The sequence below is a fragment of the Populus nigra genome, chromosome 1 (assembly GCF_951802175.1).
Source record: "Populus nigra chromosome 1, ddPopNigr1.1, whole genome shotgun sequence".
Taxonomy (NCBI): Eukaryota; Viridiplantae; Streptophyta; class Magnoliopsida; order Malpighiales; family Salicaceae; genus Populus; species Populus nigra.
The window spans coordinates 48,458,897-48,479,218 of record NC_084852.1 but is presented as its reverse complement, the minus strand read 5'-3'; the positions used below and the strand labels follow the sequence as shown (position 1 = coordinate 48,479,218).

Here is a 20,322-nt window from a genome sequence, read left to right as displayed (position 1 = left end):
ACACGCTTGTGTGTAAGCTACCAACTTTCTGCATATATAGGACTTATTTTCTGTGGTTAATCTTTGCTTCCAGCAATCCTAAATGCAAAGCTTAATAGCTTTGTCCTCACTCCCATATTAACTTAATCTTCTCTCAAGAGGCAGCATAGTCTCAGATTCCTTGCTTCTCCCGTAATTCTCGTGTCCCTTATCAGTGCAGTTGAAAGCAAGAACTAATGTTGGAATCTTTTCAGTCTATTCTTGATCAGAGACCCCACGAAGAGATCTCCAAAACAATCGCAACTTTATCTAGCAATAAACTCCTTGAGTAGAGACAAAGGAAATATTTCAAATCAATGAAATTATTCTAATCAGAAAAAAAAAAAGACGGAACACACAGGATATATCAAGGAATATGCTATGAGACTGATGGCAGCTAGCTGGCTAGTTTCAATGGCCATGCTATAAAATGCGAGCAACTAACATCTGTAATTTTTTCTTCTAACTGATAATAGCTATGTAGAGAAGTTCATTCCAAGCGTCTAGAACTCCTGCGACACACCAATGAGTACAATCCATGCCTCTAAAGCCATTGTAAGAGCTAGGATGTCCATCTTTTCTTAGCTGTGAAAGAGTTGTTATATTAAGCAAATGAACAGGTTTCTTGATAGTATTTAACACATCTTCTAATGCTTGCAATGCCAGTGGTGAGCCACCAGGGTAAGTTGATCCACTAACTGGCTCTGTCTCCTTTCCACAGTTTGTAACTCCTGGTTTCCCCCATTCCACTCCACTGATTCAAAGACGAAGTTCAAGTCATGAAAATAGTATAAACCAGTGCTGGTTTGAAATGGAAAAAACTAGTTAATTCTTTCTTCATTTATCAAGAAAAGAAGAGAGCCTTACTTGTAATGGGATGGAGAAATTCCCTGAAAAATAACTTTGGTTTTACATGTATCAACATCAGAATCAACCCATTTTGCCCATGTTGTTAAGCCTTTCCGGAAAGCCACCATGCGATCCATGTCCTCGATTATGGTCTCACCTTCTTGAACATAATCCCATCTGAAATTTGAAACCGAAAAATCAATAACACCAAATCAACTTGATTCTTTTTCAATTGAATTGTAAATCTACTACTTCTGCCAAGTTTTTCGAGCTCATACGGTTGCTTCGGTCCTCTCCTGTACCACCAAAGCCAGGTATTGAACACTAGAACATCCATGTCCTTCCAAGTGTTTCCATCCTTGAGCGAATCAAGTTTTAACACCCGGCCGATTTTTTCTTGTTCGATGTCTACCAAGTAGTGAGAATTGAACAGCTTTACAGACACACCGTAATCCTGAAAATTTCAATTCCAATTAATTTTGTAAACGTAAGACTCTATTTTCCTTATAATAGACCTCTCCAGGACTAGTTCACTCACCTGGAATGTCACTGTACTGCCAGAGTTGTTTGTCTCCTCTGTGATAATGGAATCAGGCACAGCTGCATGAAGCAAGCATAATAGTGACTCAAAATGGTTTAGACTTACAGAGTCCCCTATAAACATGATCTTCTTGCCCTTCAACTTCTTCAGGAAATGTTTACCATCAAACCTAATGTGTTTACACATTCCAAAATAGTATAGTATCAGGAACAAAATAACTTGTGAAATTCATCATTAACATCATTGTTTTAATACATTTCAGTTTAAAAAATAACATTGCGCATCATTTTTCCTACTAATGAAACTACCGTTGTTTCCTACGTAATTGACCAATATATGCATTCCCCTCTCTTCTATTCCTGTTAACTAAATCCTCAACTTGTACCTAAAACCCTAAAGAGAAACTCTACTCGTCCTGGACTACAAATCTCAACACAAACCTCAGTTAAAAGACAAGGAAGACGTATACTTTAGCTAGCTAGGTATTTCAAGAAAATAAGCTACTACACATATTTGTTTCTCAATTGTGCTACAATCAATGTGATGCAGACGCGCGGGTTTGAAGAGTCTGAACATTTAGTTGTGGCTCTGTCACCAGTAGATTATGCAGAAAGCCTAAATATATACTTGTTTATGAATCAGTAGAACAAAGTTAGGTCTAAGAAAAGTGATATCCGCACCAAACAAGCAGGTTGACAAGAAAATATATATAATAATTTTTTATTTTATCATTTGATTAAATTTAAATTTTATTAGATAATTTTACAACTTCGGTTCTACACGAGGGTTCAAAGGGTTATTAGAAACAACTAGTCAAGCTTAAAAAGACACTCAAATTAGACTTTGGAGATGCTATTTGAGCTTTCCTTTTCCTTTTCTTTTTCTTTTTGGATTTTCAGGTTAATTTTTTATTTTATGTTGTGTTTTTTTATTTATTTAGGATTCTGTTTTAACTATATTGTAAACCTTTTTAGAGAGTCACACAATAATTAAAGATAATTACTCGATAATAAAATATAAGTTAGGGTTGACAAACCCAACAATGTTTATGACATAGAAGAGAGAAAATCATATTTGAATTTAGGGGCGAGCAAAAAAACCGAAAAATAGAGAAAACCGGAAAAAAAATAACCGAAAAAATCGAACTGTGAAAAAAACCGATTAAAATTTAAAAAAAACCAACCGGTTCAGTTCGGTTTCGGTTTTATAAGCCTAAAACTGAAAAAACCGAACCGAACCCAAACCGGAAAAAAACCGAGCCAGACCTGAAAAACCAAGTCAAACCAATTTGAACCGATTTTTTTTTTAAAAGAACCGAACCGAAACCGGTCGGTTTAAACTGGTTTCAATTTTTTTGTTTTAAAAAATTTCAGTTTAGTTACTTTTTTTTAATAAAAACCGAACCAAACCGAAAATGATTACCCTTTATAAATCCAACAAAAGTTACAAGAACATTTTTTCTTTCTCAAAAATTAATTTTTTGAACTCCATATTTCTTGTTTCTCTTCTTTCTTGTGTATATATCTCTTTTTTATATGTAAATATTAATAATAATAACTTTAACACCATGATATTTCTTCGCGACAACCTATCACATCTTCATGAGATAACTGTTTGATGTGGCTCTCATCAATGCCTGATCACTTGTACAACGAGGAGGCTTGAGGCATAACCATCCTCCTGAATTGCTTATTTCAAGCCTAGACTTGCTAGCCTAACCAAAGTATTCCCACCCATATTTTCCCAATTGTCTGTAAGTAAACTACAGCTCAAAAGAAGCTGGAAAAAGCTTTAAAACATCATTGCATGGAGAAACTAGAAGTTCCCTTTTGACCTGTGAGGATTCATTATTAAAAAAACTAAATTTTTTTTTAAAAATCATCTGGTTATTCAAGACTTGGTCTAAATTATTGGAGATCCTCGCTTAAGTCTTGTAAGCCTTTCTTTTTTAAAAAGAAAAATGAGTATCTTTGTCGATTCAAGAACTCATGAGACTAACAGTACAGCAATGTAGAAAAAATTACGAGTATTCACACCCAAAAAGAGAGATGGATGGATGGATGTACCTGGGCAAGTCACAGGCATTAGGCTGCCATCTATATTGAAGGTAGAGGTGATCAGGTCGGTCATATTTTAGACAATCAAATTCCTTGCGAATAAAAGGGCATGCAGATGAATTGTAGAGAGGATACGACATGTCTTGAACCCAACTTCCTTGATACATATTGCAGACTTTCTTTTGCCATTTTTTCCACTTCAAGTTCTTGTTAGTTGTAAAGGTTTGGAGAATACTCTTTGATGAGGTAGCAAAACATAGACAAGAAATTGTCATGAAAATGGCTAAAAGGACACAACAAGATCTTTTAGTCCCAGATTGCATCATTGTGGAGAGCAAAGGGAGACAGAAAGTCAAGAGAGCTTAGTTTGTCCTGTCTGTGCTCTTCATATATAAATATATGGCAGGTATTCCTGTTAAAGGTTCGGATTAACCAATCAATTGGATTATTTTTTCTTCTTTTTTATTAAGGTTAATTGGATACGCGCGGTTTTGACAACGGAATTTCTTACATTTTTGCAGGTTTACATATATAATTGGTGATGTGACAGGAACACAAGCATACGGAACTATCATGCTTGTGTTCCACTACACTTGTGTGTCAGCTAACAACTGTCTGCATTTAGAGAACTTATTTTCTTTGATTGATCTTTGCTTCCAGCAATCCTATATACAAAGCTTAACAGCTTTGTCCTCGCTCCCATTAACTTAATCTTCTCTCAAGAGGCAGCATAGTCTCAGATTCCTTGCTTCTCCCGTAATTCTCTTGTCCCTTATCAGTAAAGTTGAAAGCAAGAACTAATGTTGGAATCTTTTCAGTCTATTCTTGATCAGAGACCCCACAAAGAGATCTCCAAAACAATCGCAACTTTATCTAGCAATAAAAACTCCTTGAGTAGGGACAAAGCAACTAATCCAAATCAATGAAATTATTCTAACCAGAAAAACATTTGACGGAATACACAGGATATATCAAGGAATTTGCAATGAGACTGATGGCAGCTAGCTGGCTAGTTTCAATGGCCATGCTACAAAATGTGAGCAACTAAGATCTGTAATTTTTTCTTCTAACTGATAATAGCTGTGCAGAGAAGTTCATTCCAAGCGTCTAGAACTCCTGCAACAACCAATGAGTACAATCCATGCCTCTAAAGCCATTGTAAGAGCTTGGATGTCCATCTTTTCTTAGCTGTGAAAGAGTTGTTAAATTAAGCAAATGAACAACTTTGTAGTCACTCCCATTTTGCCCATGTTGTTAAGCCTTTCCGAAAAGCCACCATACGATCCATGTCCTTGAGTATGGTCTCACCTTCTTGAACATAATAAAAAAAGAGAGAGTATACTGGTTCTAATTAAATCAATAATTATTAGAAATTAATATTATGTGGATGAAATTTAAAAGATTAATTGCTATCACTCATCTGGAATATCACTGTGGTAAAATAATTATCTGTATTTCTTGTGGTGTTGGAAGAAGGCACAGCAGCGTGGAGCAAGCACAGCAAAGACTTAAAATTGTTTAGACTCAGAGAGTCCCCTACGAACATAACCTTCTTGCCCTTTAACCTCTTCGAGAAATCTCGACCATCAAACCTGCAACAAGGCTACATAATTAATTTTCGACCCATAAATATGTATACATCTATATGATATAATATTTTAGCATATTGTGCTACCTGCCTTGGCTGCAATAACAAACAGATTTAGATCTAAAAGATCCATCAATGATAGGAAACCAAGCCCTTCCCAAAGGCCCAGCCATCTAATCAAGCACAACGTACCCATTTAATATTAACAAAGAAAAGAACGGCCCAGCCTGAATCCATGACCCGCCTGTCCCTTGACTTACTGTCTTTCCATCTAGCAACTACCTCTTCTTGGACAAACGACCCAAATCTTCGGGTTCTCTCTTTAATTCAATCACTAATCAAAGGGTAAAGACCAAAACTTTTCTTGTATTTGAACAATAATCAATAAAAAAATTAATAAATACTTCACGTTTTTTTTTAGAGCAAATAGTAAAGCTTCAGTCCTTGTTGTTTCTTTACTAATAGTATTGGTCTAAATTTTGCTTATTGAGAGAAATATTTATTGTTGTTTTGAAGTTTTTTGAACTGGGTTTTTGTTGTTTCTTGTGTTGTAATAGATGGAAGGTAGTATTGCTAAGGAGCTTTACTCAGAAAGCTTGCAACTTTCAAGTGCTGAATTGGGTTCTGAGCCAATTGCCTGTGGTACGTAGAGAGATTTTTATGATATGGGTTTTGGTCTATTATTTGTTTGCTTTACATGTTTGTGATTATGGTTGCTTTGTATGTCCTTTTTAATATAGTTGAGTTAATGGTCTGTGGTTGATTGCTCTTTCTCTGTTTCTGTTTTTCAGTTCTTTATTGTTATTTTTTGCTTGGAAAATTAGTTTCTTTTTAGTAATTTGGAGCTGAATGATGATCGTTGTTGGATTTACTATGTTAAGCAACAACCAGGAATTAGTGAAGGAAAACAAAAAGAAAAAGGCTGCAAATTGATACTCTTTCGTCTTGCATGTGGATGCATGTACATATGCAATTTCCATGTGGGTTGATTGAAGAACAAAACTAAATGATTTTCAATTGTATAGTGTTCCTTAAAAACTACTTTTCTGCTTCATGTGCCACTTTTGGTTTGTGTTTGTGTAACAATTGACTTAACCATTTTGGCATACTTTCCTTTGTTTCTCACATGTCTGAAATTTATAATTTATGTGAATGAATCATGACATTTTATTTGGTGGTTCTTAAATAAAGTTAGTTTTGGATTTGGTATGAAGGTGACTTGCAAGATGATGGGCCTTTGTGGGATGTTTCTGATGAGGAGTTGGATAGAGATTCTGATTTGGACCGGGAGTGGCAAAGGAGACATGATCAATTTCACACTGTAATTTGACAACTCTGTTTAATTTGCTCATCCTTTTGTTTTTTCCACTTGCATTCTGAGTTTTAAACCTTTTTTTTATTTCATTCCGGATGACTTCAGATTGGATATCGTGATGGCCTCATATCAGGAAAAGAAGCTTCTGCGCAAGAGGGATTCAATATTGGTTTTAAACAATCAGTGCTTGCAGGATACAACTGGGGTGTTGCTAGAGGTGTTACAAGGTAAAGAAATAAGAACATGAAAGAAGAATTATATTATGTTGTAGAATGAATGCTTTAATATTCCTATGATTTTCTTTTAAATTCCTTTCTTTTTTATTATTGTTTGTGGATATGTATTTCCATGAAGCGCACTTGCCTGCCTTCCAGATGCATTGAAGGAGAGGCTGATTGAAGATCAAGAAAAAAGAAACAAATTCCAGGGCGTTTATGAAACAGTGCATTCTGTTTCAACAACAGATGCTCTTAAGTTCTTTCATGATGATGTATTGAGAAAGAAAGAAGAGGAGCAAAGTGAGCATTCCAAGGCTAGTTCTAATGTATCTGGAATGAGTAAAGATAGCTCAGGCTGCAGTCATCTCGAAAATTATGTTGGGGAGCTTCAATCACTCCTTCTTGAGTCTCCTGCTATCAAGTCACATTTATCAGTAAAGTAACTTGTGTACATAACAGAATAGTGTGCGCTACATGTTGTCTCTTTATAGAGAGGTAACATTATGAAAATAATTCTCACAATCGTATCACCAATTTTGATTTGGTCCAAGTATATTGCAAGTTTGTTTACTGCCAGTAATTTAATGCATGTGAACTTTCTGTTGATATTTTGTTCCAAATCTTACCGCATGTTCTCTCTTAAATTTACTTTTGGATGTTGTGGCCCAGAGATGAAAGTCATTATAATCATGTTCATCTTATGGTTACCAACATATCTATGCCAATTTTGGAGAAATTGTAAGCAAAGTATCGAATCTTTCAACCGAAAAATGCATGGGAGACTGATTGAACGTTACCAGTTGGGAAGGAAAATTAAACAAAGCAACTTTCAGTTTTCAAGAGCTGTTTTCCATCAGTCTTCGGATTTTTTTTAATCACAATGTTGTGCGTTTATGATTTGAATTCTGCAGTTGCAATAACATTATGTAGTTAGCATGAGGCCTGTTGGAATGAATCTTCTGGTTGTACTTACCATTGGTTGTAGTTTGCATGCACTACAGAACCTATGGAAACTGAAGTAGTCTCCGATGATTATCAACATGGTTGTCCCTCTGCTTTTTAACAATCTAATTGAGACTGGACAATTATTCTCTTGTTTATTCTTGGAATTGATAGTTTAGTCTCATCATGACCTTGACCTGACATTATCATGTATTCCGGTTATGAAGTTGTTTAATCCATAACCTCTTAAAGATTGCACAGTGACATGGATGCTGGGAAATGTGACTGGGGATAAAAATAATCAGATAAACACAAACATAAATTCAATAGTTACTGCACAATATTAGACATAATAACCACAATACATTAACAACATTTGGAGGAAGAAGAGTCTCTCCAACAACATATTATAGATGGTAATCATCTGGATGACAGAACTCAGTCAGATTTCATACTGCCATTACATATATAGATAAGACTCTTCAGTTGGACTTCATCTGCAGAGATTAGGAGAAACTACCGAACACTGCATCTGCACTAGAATCTTCATTCTAGCCATCACATGATTGTCTGAACTCTGAAGTTCTGAAAGTGAACAGAATAAGATGTTTCTCTACCTGAGATTGTAGTTTACGTCTAGAACTTGGGCCCTGGTTAGCTATAATAATCTTCCTACTTCACCAACTTTTATTATAGGTAGAATCTACCTGTGTAGCTTCCATTTCAGCATGATCTGCAACGAAATGTTAAAGGAATGAATGATTTGTCACATATTCTCAGTGGTCTATAATGGCTTTTCAACTTTCACTACTGTAGCCAAATAGAAAGAAATAACGCCTGCAAAGTAGTGTCTTATTTACCTCAGTGAGTGACATCAGCTACAAGCTTGAATCGATCTTGTGTGAGAAAATGCTGCTGGTGCATGCCTGATACGAGTTTCATATTTCGGTGTTGGCAAGACTTTTTCGAAAGCTTCAACAAGTAGTGCCACCTTCCTCTTCCTAGCTGGAGCGAGTTTGGTGACAGTCTGTCGTAGTGCATAATCAATCATCCATTCTTCAGAATTTTTCCTTTCATCCATCATCTGGTGCCTGAGATCGACCTTTTCTTCCTCTGGATCAGGAACAACAGGAAGGAAATTTGGTTCTCTTGGGTTGAATTCTCTCTCTTCCTCCAGGTCCACGATGGGTTTCTTGTCTCCGAATGCCCATTTCCTGTTGTTGCAGGTACCGTGAAGTTCTTGATCGGGATTTCCTCTTGTGTATAAAAATGGACGCTTTGATCCCGTGCTGGTTCCATTGTTGGCAGAGAGGAGGGTTTCTGCGGTATCTGACTCCTTACAGACTTCCACTTCTGTCTTCTCAACATCTCTTGTATCATCTCTGGTTAAATTGATTTTTTGCATTCTTGAATCACTCTGTGCCTCAAAATCCATGGCAGTTAGGATTTTGATCTTGTTAGCATCATCTTGATCTTCCTCAGATAAGTTCTGGCTCTCAAGAACATTATTTGTCTCATCGTGCTCATCCAATTGGTGGTTATGAGGCTCAGTTGGAGTGCTGTGGGCAACAAGATCTTGACTTGAACTGCTGTCTTCAACAGTTACATCAAGCTGGCAAGCTTCAGTTGTCATATGGTTTCCATCGTCATTTAGATCAGCATCATCTTGATCAGCTTCAGAAAAACTCTGAGGGGAATCAGAAACATGGATTTCAAATGTCAATTCAGCATTGGCAACTTGCTCTCGATCTTCTGTTGCATCTCCAGCTTCACCATAAGGGAGTTCAGCAATGGCAAAATCTTGATTATTCTCCGCAACCTCAATCTGTTGATCAATGGAATCCTCTTTGTTTGTTCCGACCATATCCATCTTGTCAGAAATCTGAGGAGAATCAGCAATTTGGTTCTGAAGCCTCATAGTTGCATGATCAGTTTGAAGAGATGTATCCTCCTGGTGACCATTTAGAACTTCAGCTGAAATGTCTCTGGTGCAATCATTTTCATCATCTCCAAGTTGAGGATGTGTTTCATTGACATCATTCTCCGTTTCATGAGCTCCTTCCTCCTGAATTTTCTCCCTGGCCTCCTCAGTGTTAAGCGCCTCAGATGCATCTTCAGCTGAAGACTCTTGATCATAAGCTAAGTCCCGTGCCCCTTGGATAGATTCGAGAATCTCCCAATAATGGAGTATGCCATCCGACTCAGAATCACTATCGCTGCATTGCATATCAATGTAGGCAGTTTCCTCTGCAAAAAGTTCTTGCAGTATCTCATCAGCTAGAATTTCCTCTGTGCAGTTGCTGACTGCGTTGTCTGATATAATGATCTCAGAATCCTCATGCCAATCAAGTTTCTTGATTCCTGGTGTGCCCTCGACTTTGGTGCAAAATTCATCTTCATCAGGCTTGTTCAAATCATCAGCTTCTGTAACAACCTCTGAAGTAGAAAGTTGGCCCTCTTCCCACTCCATGTCAGTTGCTTCAGAGATGTTATCATCTTCATCCATACTTGCTTGGCATTCCCCTTCAATGTCACTCCTGTTTTCACAGCTTCCCATGATTGCTTCTTCTTCAGACAAGGTCGATGAGCAGTCTGTATCCCCATCCCTTTCATCTTCTACTCCTGTAGCATCCATCTCTGGTTCACTTGTATTATTGGAATTTTCCTCAAAATCAATCTCTGATTCTTGTGATTCATCTGACAGGCTCTCAGAAACTTGATTGTTGCTGTCTTGTTCAGCTGCTCCTTCATGGCTAGTGTAAAAACAGGACTCGTTAATCCGTCTTTCAGGTTCTCCAGAAAAAGCACTATCTTCTGTATTTTTGGAGAAGATTTCAATGAAGAAATCCTTGCCAGTTTCTTGTATCATAGGTTTGTCGCCATGAATTTCTTCTGTTCCTTCACCAGATGGCCTGGCTCTACGGGGGGATAAAACCTCCCATTTCATGCTTTTCTGGACCTTCAACGAATGCCTCCTTGCCTTCAAGAAGCACTTAAGTGGAGGCACAGGTTTGTGATGATGACCGTTAAGAGAGCAATAGGTGTATGGGCATACCTTCTTAACAGAAGTTCCCTCTGATTCAGTACCCCCAGGATTAAGCATAAGGTATGGAGGAAACTTGGAGTCCTTCAGGGTTGAAGAACAGGTAGTTGTTTGTGCACTCACGTCTGCACAAAGAGCTACTCTAGAACATTTTCTCGCAGTACCTCTCATTGGCTTAAAACTGGGAGTCCTCACCAGCTTCAAACTAGATGTCTTTGATAAAGTTCTTGCCTGTTTGTTACTAGAAGCAGGGCTAAATTTCGAACTAGCCGAGTTTCTACGATGCAAGTTCTTACCATTTGAACCGGCTTGAGTATTCAAGGGACTCACCAGGGAACGCTCCTTTCTTGCCTCTGAACTGCTGGTGGACTTCATATAATTCGGCGAACCATCAGTTGTTCTGATCATAAGCTGCTTCTGTGGTGTTGCTTCGGTTGTTGGAGCATTGAGAGGAGGCGGCGGCTTTCCAGGCTGTGACATGGATTTCCTCAAAGGTGATGATGATTTCAAGCTCTCAATATCAGAAAGCTTGATCGATCTTGACCTTTTCATTTTCTTCTTCATATCAGGTCCTCTACTCTTTCCATCCTGATGCTGACAAGAATTTGGTTTCAGGTTCCCCAACCGCTTCTCGGGTTTAACATGATCAGCTTGGATACCAAGCTTGTTGGGTACCTTTCTTTGCACCATCTTCAAAGAAAAGCCAGCAGCAGCATGAATTTCGAATTGAAATTTGATGCTAGTTTTCTTAGAGATGGGGAGGTCTAGCTTTGGAAGGAAAGTGGTTTTGTTGAGGATTTGATTAAACTACAACAGGAAGAAATGTATACTTCTTGACAACCAAACAACTAAAGATTCTTCTTGTTGAGTTTCTTATTGTTTTCAGTGGGTAGGCCTTTTGTTTTACATCATTGGTCATTGGGCAGAACAAATTTGAACAAGGCTGAGATAAAGAGTCTGATGCTGACTTCCACCCTTTATTTAGGCATTTTCTGTATTGAATTAATGACTTTATGTCATGGAAATACTGCACCCGATTAAGAGATGACTTTGAGGGTTACTGAGATGTAATAATTATTTTTTAAAATATTTTTTGGTTGAAAAAGTATTAAAATAATATATTTTTTATTTTTTAAAATTTATTTTTGATATTAGTCCATTATATAAAAATAATAAAAAATTTAATTTAAAAAAAATCAAAATTTAACAAAAAGCATGATGAAACTTACTCTTAAATACCCCTAAAAAATCAATACACAAGCGGTTTTAGAAAAATAAATATTTTTTTAGTTAATTTTTTTATTATTATTTATTATGATATTTCTCTATTTTTTTTTCAATTTGAATATAATATTTTTTTTTAATTTTTTTTATACGGTATTATTAAAGTTTGTTAGTTTTTTATATATAAAAGATTGTAATAATTTTTTTAGTAAGCGGAGATATTAAAGAATAAATTAAGTATTTTGAGTCTTTTCATATTTATGATTTTTTTTAATCTTTAAGTGTTTTGACCGGTAAGAAACACATTTAACATTTGCTTTCATATGCATCAATACTAATGCATGAGCTTTTTAAAAAAAAATAGATATTTTTCTTAGTTAATTTTATTGCTTTTTATTTTTAATTATATATTTTTTATTATGATATTTTTCTTTTATTTTTTTCCATTTGAATATAATTTTTTTCCTAATTGATTTTTCCTATTTAGTATTATTATGGTTTTCTAGTTTTTTTATATAAAAGGTTATAATAGCATTTTGATAAGTAAAGATAGAAAAATAAATTTAAGTATTTTGATAATCATCTTATACTTATGGTGTTTTTAGTTTTTAAGAGTTTTAACATATAACAAACCTTTTTATCATTTGTTTTTGTTTGCATCAATTGATAATTGAATCTAACAATTCTTGGTAGTTATTTTGCTTTGGTGTGTGCTACACAATAATTATGGCCGAAAAAGATTACATAACAAGATGTGTATATAAGAGGGGGTAAAGAGGTTCCCCTTGGGAAAAAAAATATCCAAAAACTAATATATTGTTTTCATATACACTAGTTGTTGCCATTTGAAATTCTAGTAGTGGGATCTATAATGAAACGACCTGCATAAAAATATTATGTTAGGGATCTACAATGGAACGGATTGTACATAGATATTATCTTAAGATCTATAATGTTTTTTTAGGTTTTTTTATATTTAAATACATTATTTTTTTATGTTATTTTTTTATTCAGTGTTATTAGATTTTCATTGTTTTTTTTCATATAATCTAATTGTACAAAAAAAAAAATAGTTGAGCTAATGTATTATTTCATCCAATTAAAAACTTATTGTAGATATGAGTCCAGAATTTTCCTTGCAAACCTGCAAAATCATGGATGCAAATGACATTAACTTATGTACACACAAGTGATGATTAAATGCCCTGACCCATTATCTTTTCTCTCATGACATAATTACTCCCTCCATTATCCAGATGTCTTTTCTATGAAAAGTAAAATAATAAACCTAAGTTCAATGTGTGTTATGCAAATATACAATCTCTTACTCTCTCTTTTTTTTTCCCTTTCCAAATTGTTATATTTATGAAAACTGTTAATTTCAAAACATTTTTTTATAACTAAACTGAGATTATAACATGGTATATTTCATGGAATGATCAGTAATACTAAACCCGGATTAACCTAATTCGATGAATTAATTTAGAATTTGGACTCGATGAGTCAATCTAAAATTTAAATTGAACTAAGATTCAAAAATATAAATAAAAAATAACCTAATTAAATAATTTATTAAATTAACTTGTGATAAGGTCGTACAAACTGGTTATTTTTTTAAAACAAAATCAAGATTTTATCACTTTAAATTATTTTTAAAAAATTAAAACAACATCATGGGATTAAACTAGCACAATCCATAATAACTAACGGTCCCATAGCTAATGCAAGCCATGTCCCCTGCGTACAATGATAATTGATGGCCCATAACTAACGATCTTCTCCACATATTTTTCTCAATTCTGCTCAAATGGTATTTGAAGAGAATCCATGAGACCCCATTTTCTGGGATGGAATTTTCTGCAAGAATATACCGTGGAGGATTTTTCCTGTTTTATATTATCAGCTGTTGACTGGGTGGCCACCAGCACCACGATTGGGCGGTAGAACTTTACAAAAGACGAGCACTGGTCGGCAAGATTAGGCTGCTTTGTGGGGTCTATTTTCTCCCTAAAGGTCCATTTACAGACGCTCCTCTGCTCTATCTCCAATGAAAAAAGCACGGCGCCATTATAAAAAGACATGAGACCCTGAAGCAATTGATAATCTTTGCTCGCACGGCACAGGGCCATGCTTGAATTCTTTTTTAAGGTCCTTGCTTTTTTTCTTTTTCTTTTTTTTATGAGGGTCAAATACATGCTAATAATCTCAGGTCGATGAGTCGAATAGAAACCCTGAAACGAAGTTAATTTGAATAAAAACCAGGTTTTTAAGCTGCCACGGTCTGAATTAATAGATCACTGGATTGCCTCGTCAGGCCGGGATTTCAAAATGTGATCATACCATTGCAACGAATTTGGTGTCCCACTAGGAAATTCAAATTGCAATGTGTCTGCTTCAAAGGGTGAATTTTATGCAAGAACTAGAATAGGGCTTCATGACTTTCAAAATGCACATGCACATACGGACAAGTTCAACTGAGATTTTGGATAAATACTGGCCAAAATCTCGAAGATTTACAGGCGAGTTTAAAAATGATTGTTGGACTTTAGCTGATGAGGGTTTAGACTTCAAATTTGATTCAAAAAAATAAAAATTCAAGCAGACAATGTTGTAAGGAGACGTATCTGTGTGCTTGCTGTATGTAATTTGACTTGGCTGGTGTTCTAGCTTAGCATGGGATATGACTCAGTTCAAAGTCTAGATTGCCAGTTTATTCAATTTTTTAATGAAATAATATCGTTTTATATATATATATATATTAAAAAAAATTAAAACAGGATAAGAATTTAAAAAAAATAAAGTTGATTTACTCAGATTTTTTCGGATTTGATTGAGTTTAGTATCTATTTTTTATAACAAAAATAAATCTCTTGTCCCAAGTTAAGATCTAGGCTCACGATCACGATCGATCATCAGGATGATTTTTTCAATTAAATTAGATTTAATAATTATGCTCTAGACTTCCTATAATAATAATAATTTCCTCATAAAAAATCTCTTCTCGGACCACACTTACATCATCCAATAGTAAACCAGATTCGAAAAATCTCAGCAACCCTACATGGCGATGTCGCTAACACTTGATTAATTAGCCTAGGTAATAATTAAAAGGTGCACTATATATTTTCCTCAAAACCCTAATAAGTTACTTTAGTTTCCCTAAATGTGAATCACCTTGCAAGTTAGGGCTTACTTTCTCAAGTTTTGTAGACTCCCACCGACACCGACTACCCTTTCGCCTCTCCTTTTGCTAAGGGTCACAACTTTTTGTAGACTCTGATCTAATGGCTGCTAGCACTGCAGTTTCGTTTCAAACACTGTTCACAAAAAAAATATTTATCAACATTGATAATTTGATATGGCCATGATCCACTATATATCAAGCTTCGTTTAAGGGTAGAGATCTTCTGGGTGTGCCCTAACAAAAACAAAAAAAGATATTTCATGACAAAGTTATTATATTCCACTAAACAATATTAAAGCCTATCAGATTCATGTAATGTACTCCTGGACTGTCAGCAATTAGTGCTTTTTGTATTCAACTTGATGGAATAAAATCATAAATTCTAAAAGCTCCTTCCATCCAACAATTTGCTATCTCATATATAGCGCTCTTTTATCACCATGGTTAATGGGGCATATGATCTCTATATATGACCTTCAAAGACTCAGACTTTAGGCTAGATCGAGGCCATATATACAAATTAAAAAAATTAATGCATACTACCCTAGTTTGGTGTGGATGGTTTGTTGCTAATTTACATAATAATAATAATAATAATAGACAAATAGATTGATAATAAAAGGAAATTATGAGCATGGGTCCTCAAGACTCCCCTACAATTGACAATATTTATTGCTGGTTCTCTATATTTTGGACAAATTCAGCCTTGAATTCTCCGATGATGGACAGAAAGAGCATGGCCTAGACACCAGTGGACCACTATACAGATAATCCCATGCCTTGTTTCCCTTCATAAACAACTTTTTCAGAGAGTAAACAGTCCAAAAATACTCAAAGCAATGATAAGGATTGCAACCTATATATATATATTAAAAAAAACATCAATATTAGATAAATTATTACTAGTTTTGGCTCTAAAATCTTAAATTATTCAAGGGATCAGATCCAGGATTATTTTTTTTTCAGGGATCCGGGGCCCTGCCAGCTTTCCCCTAGCTACGCCCCTGCTATCATGAAACCATAAAACTTATTATTAGATAATACTCGTCGGAGGTTCAGTGCTTGTTTGGGAGCTCGTGAATATTGTTTTTTTTAATTTTTTTTGTTTAGAAATAAAAATAAAATAAAATTAGTGATCATGCAACGGAACTAGGCCGACAGCATCATAAAAAAATAAGGAGATGTGAATGGGTTTGGTGCTTCTTTTGCAGGTCTAGGGCGTGCAGTATCCATGCCATGATCAGAGTTTGCAAAAAAAAACTAAAAGACAGGTCTTAGTGGTATGCATGTAACATTCTGTTGTCTGATTCTGATACACACTTCCTTTGAGAACTGCCAAATTTTCCCGTGAAATATCCCATGTTATCTTGTTCCCTATATTCATTCAAGTTCTTAATTTCTTTTCTGGATAATGCTAGTTAGTTTTATTATAATCATCCTCCTCTCAGTTCCCTTCTCAATGGTTCCCTTGTTGCCACTCTGTAAAATTTTGGCTTACTGCCAATTTTTGGTTCTCCTCATAAATGAAATGTGGAAAATGAAACCCTAAATGGATGTTACTTTAATTTGTACATATATCATTGACACGCTGGATACGCGGGTGAGGGTCTACTCTCAAGAGTCAAACCACGGGGGTGAGCTCGTTAACTCGAGATCCCTAATCGATTGTATATTTACATGATGTGTATTGTATCCCTAGTCGATTGCATGTGATCTTTTCCTCTAGTTAAGTACTTCTTACACTTGATTACTTGATTATTGACAGCTGAGCTAGGAGCTCACTTGCCTAAATGGATGTTATCATTTACATGCTGATGCTTTCTCTTGATGCTTCCAAAGCAGTAACTTCCAAGCTCTTGTCACTGTTGCTTGCTTGCAACATTCTTGAAAGAATAGTCCATTTGATATAGTGAAGATTCTTTCTTTCCAGGAAATTACGATGCTCGTGTTGCTATGGTGCCAGATGCTTAAAAGAGAGTCCTTTTTCATAGTGTAAAGCATATAGGGACTGAAAGTTGATTAGCTAATTAATTACTTAAAGAATTGGTTTGACAATGAGTAATTGCTCATTGGAGATTGATTGTAAACCTAATCAATGATTAATGAGATGCATAGCTTAGCTGATTAGACTGAGGGACCAAAGCAACTTTAAGAGAAGAAAAAAATAAAAAGAGATTGAGAGTAACTTTCAAAGACACAGTGCCATCTTTAGATACAACGAAGAGCATGGTTGTCATACTCCATCAAGTAATAGACTCGGAAAAAAACACGGATCATTGGATTATTAGATCAACATTTGAGTTATTGGGTAAACTCATGTCTACTGTTGTTATTAAAGCAACATCGTTTTGTTTTTTTTTTTTTCAGTTGTTAGATTGACTGGATTTAGCTGGTTTAATCGAATTACTAAAAATTCAGATCTGTTAAAATTCAGATCGAACAGGTTTTATGAGGTCAACCGAATCATTAAAAATCCAAGTTTTGGTGAGGTTAATATTTTATCTAGTTTAACTAGAATTTTAGCCCGAGTCATGCTCTTGAGATCTCGAGTTTTTCCTAATCAACTTGCAGAAGCTAAACCAGGTAGCATAGTCAAGGAGAAATATTTTATCAAGAATCTACTTTTTGTTTGATGCAGAAGTAACATAAGGTTTCTTTATCTCTAAAAAGAGAAGTTACAGGTGGCTTCCTAAATGCAATTGCATGCAAATAAAGCCACGAAAGTTGTACAGAATGGATGAGAAGATGTCAAGTGCCAAATTTGGTGATGAAGACAAAGGCTATGCTGTGGAGACTTGACAGGTGACAGCCACGAACATTACCAGCAAGTTTACCATAAGAACTCTACATCATAAATGTCACTGGGCCAAATGTTTAAGATTCAATGGTGAATTATTAATTTTCTGGTGAGAAATCCTGGCTGAGTTCTTGCAGGCTGAATTTTATAAACAATCAAGGTTATACCAACCATTGCTTAAGAAGTCAAGGATTAGATGATGAAAGGATGCTTTAAGGGCTACCACTGTCAGATATTGAAGATAGGTAAGATGAATAAGCGGGGATCAAGGCACCTAATCACTTTTTGAAAAGGAAAAATTAAAGTGTTTGGTAAACCTTTTTAGAATCCATGGCAGCATCTTTAGGTGGTGTATGTTTTCATTTTAATCAGACGAGGAAGACAAAAATCTTGTTGGGAATCTGCTTTTTGTTCGAGGAGTAAGAAACATGGCATGACTGGAAATGTGTGATGAGCATCTGTTTTCTTCTAGGGAAAAATTCATCTACTTGGAGCGTCGACTGTTGAGTGAGGATCCTAGCCTTCAACTGTTCAATAAAAAAAAATTAAAATAATATCATTTTAATTTTTTTTTAAATAAAATGTTAAAAATTAAAATGATTAGAATCTCATCTCTATGTCAGGGATTGTTTGGGAGTGCTTTTGATGTAAAAAATGTTGTAAGAACCCTAATGACCTGGTAGCTGTATTGGAATTAGAAGCATGGTGCCGTGATTTGAGTCTCTTGACTTCAAAGATCTTAAAATATTGAGTTAAATATAATCAAATATGTGATAATGGCCTGCCTGGAGCTGCTTTAGTGACTGCAGAAAACATACTTTGGGGCTGTGGAAATAGAATGGACACACACACACATTTCCAACCTCCAAAATATAACTGTGGTAAGAAAAGTGATTCATGCAGCAAAACTCAACTAGTTAGCAACTAAGATTTAGATTATTGGAGTTGATTAGAGAAGATTCACAAGCGAAGCAGGGGCAACACCATGTACAATTGCTCAGCCTGCTTGCATCTCTGCTTGATTTCTGATAGAAAAAATGATTAAACAGGATATGCTCATGTTCTTTAACAAGCTCATTCAAATATGAGGACACTTAATTTCTACAATATCGTCTGCGTTTGTTTAGAGATGGATTAAGCTGGAAGAGGGGGGCAAAACTTAACAGTCATGCTGTATTATTAGGCAAAAAGTTGAGCAGAAAAACTAATCAAATTGAACAAGATAGGATTCATACAGATATGTGAAGGAGAAATGCACACAATTATTCAGAAATCATTCATGAATTATTGGTACAGTGATCAATCAGTTGTGAATCTTCCATGATTGGGCTACGTGGATGCTTTTATAGAGATATTTATGGATCAAGGGGACATAACTAAGCCTATTTTAATAGAAATTTGTGTTCTTATGCTTGTTATCTCTTTTTCTAACTATTGGATAGACAATGACATGTTGGATATAGTTCCAAAATAAAACAATGATAGAACACACATATATAGATCACAATAATTAAAGCTGCAGATTAACAGTAAAGCACAAAAGCAGAAAGCAGCCTCAGGTACATAGTCCCTGTGAGTTGGAGGCAGGAAGACAACTTTTGGCCAAAAAGGGAGGATTATCAGGAACATGGCAGGTAATTGCTTTTTTTGTTTTTTGGCATCCTAAATCTTCAAAATCAAGGATGTTTGCTTTCTGCATAAAGGATATGCCCTGAAATTAAAATACTCAATATTGCTTTCACATGAATTCCTCCCTTTAAACCATACAACTGGCTGAGAGTACACACGACTCTCGGAAAGAAGAAAATAAACACCCACAAAAAGATAGGATTTTTACTGAAAAGGGTCTCACAATTATATTTTATTACGGAATATTTTTCTTTTTGCCTTTCCAAAAAGTTTACAACTTTTTAAATAAGTCAGGAAAATCAGAATTTTAAATCAGGAAAAACAACATAAAATCTAAAATTAAACTAAAAATCCAAAAATAAAAGGAAAAACAATGAATATTTCTCAAGCAACATCTTCCAAGCCAAATCTTAAGGTCTTTCAAATCTCAGCTAGTTATAGTCAGCCGACTCCTATAGAATCAGGTTTATAGAATTTCCTGATTAAATTTGAGTGTAATTCAATATTCAGATTGAAGTTATAGGTTTTTTTACTAGGCTAGTCATCTTGCGCGAACTAGTCTCCTGTTAGGCTTAGCTCGGTTTTATCCCACTACCCAGTAAACAAAGTCTACTAGAATTATGGCAGATTCATAAGTGACTGTTCATACCTATATTCTTCAAATCGTCCACATCAAGTTATCTAAATGAACTGTGAGAATTTCATTCTGTTGATGGCATTGACTCGCCGTGAATTGAGCTTACAAAGAAGTTGCAGTTGCAGGAGAAAAAAAATAATCAGAAGAAGCACAACTTCCGAATCATCTTCTATTTAAAATCTTGATACTATAAATTTCGTTCACTTTACAGAAACTTTATGGTGGGGATGGGTATAACGATGAATGCGGCAGTGATTGTTCTATGATCTTGTTCAAATCC

The 20,322-nt window shown here is 35.2% G+C and overlaps 3 protein-coding genes across 5 annotated transcripts; 1 reads left to right on the top strand and 2 right to left on the bottom strand.

The window, feature by feature from the left end:
* Window positions 1-323: 323 nt before the first annotated feature.
* On the bottom strand, window positions 324-3,837 carry LOC133698521 (protein trichome birefringence-like 41). Its single transcript, XM_062121471.1, has 5 exons — window positions 3,475-3,837; window positions 1,406-1,577; window positions 1,146-1,321; window positions 886-1,044; window positions 324-772 (listed from the first exon to the last, which is right to left on the bottom strand). The coding sequence occupies exons 1-5, from the start codon at window positions 3,789-3,791 to the stop codon at window positions 481-483; spliced, it is 1,116 nt and encodes a 371-aa protein (XP_061977455.1). The 5' UTR covers window positions 3,792-3,837; the 3' UTR covers window positions 324-480.
* Window positions 3,838-5,284: 1,447 nt separating this feature from the next.
* On the top strand, window positions 5,285-7,192 carry LOC133681166 (protein YAE1-like). Of its 3 annotated transcripts, none has more exons than XM_062104323.1 (5): window positions 5,285-5,398; window positions 5,611-5,695; window positions 6,268-6,374; window positions 6,474-6,595; window positions 6,723-7,192. In XM_062104323.1, the coding sequence occupies exons 2-5, from the start codon at window positions 5,611-5,613 to the stop codon at window positions 7,027-7,029; spliced, it is 621 nt and encodes a 206-aa protein (XP_061960307.1). In that variant the 5' UTR covers window positions 5,285-5,398; the 3' UTR covers window positions 7,030-7,192. The 3 variants fall into 3 exon arrangements, with proteins under 3 accessions (XP_061960307.1, XP_061960308.1, XP_061960309.1); XM_062104324.1 differs by lacking the exon at window positions 5,285-5,398 and adding an exon at window positions 5,422-5,482; XM_062104325.1 differs by lacking the exon at window positions 5,285-5,398 and adding an exon at window positions 5,476-5,517.
* A 654-nt stretch (window positions 7,193-7,846) lies between these two features.
* On the bottom strand, window positions 7,847-11,520 carry LOC133681165 (calmodulin binding protein PICBP). Its single transcript, XM_062104322.1, has 2 exons — window positions 8,389-11,520; window positions 7,847-8,261 (listed from the first exon to the last, which is right to left on the bottom strand). The coding sequence occupies exon 1, from the start codon at window positions 11,259-11,261 to the stop codon at window positions 8,403-8,405; it is 2,859 nt and encodes a 952-aa protein (XP_061960306.1). The 5' UTR covers window positions 11,262-11,520; the 3' UTR covers window positions 7,847-8,261; window positions 8,389-8,402.
* Between the last annotated feature and the right edge of the window lie 8,802 nt (window positions 11,521-20,322).

Coding starts and splice junctions, on each gene's coding strand:
- LOC133681165 (XM_062104322.1), bottom strand. CDS start 11,261: ATGGTGCAAAGAAAGGTACCCAACAAGCTTGGTATCCAAGCTGATCAT.
- LOC133698521 (XM_062121471.1), bottom strand. CDS start 3,791: ATGATGCAATCTGGGACTAAAAGATCTTGTTGTGTCCTTTTAGCCATT. Junction 1,322..1,405: donor GCAGTACAGTGACATTCCAG/GTGAGTGAACTA, acceptor TGAAATTTTCAG/GATTACGGTGTGTCTGTAAA. Junction 773..885: donor ATTTCTCCATCCCATTACAA/GTAAGGCTCTCT, acceptor TCTTTGAATCAG/TGGAGTGGAATGGGGGAAAC.
- LOC133681166 (XM_062104323.1), top strand. CDS start 5,611: ATGGAAGGTAGTATTGCTAAGGAGCTTTACTCAGAAAGCTTGCAACTT. Junction 5,696..6,267: donor TTCTGAGCCAATTGCCTGTG/GTACGTAGAGAG, acceptor TTTGGTATGAAG/GTGACTTGCAAGATGATGGG. Junction 6,596..6,722: donor GTTGCTAGAGGTGTTACAAG/GTAAAGAAATAA, acceptor ATTTCCATGAAG/CGCACTTGCCTGCCTTCCAG.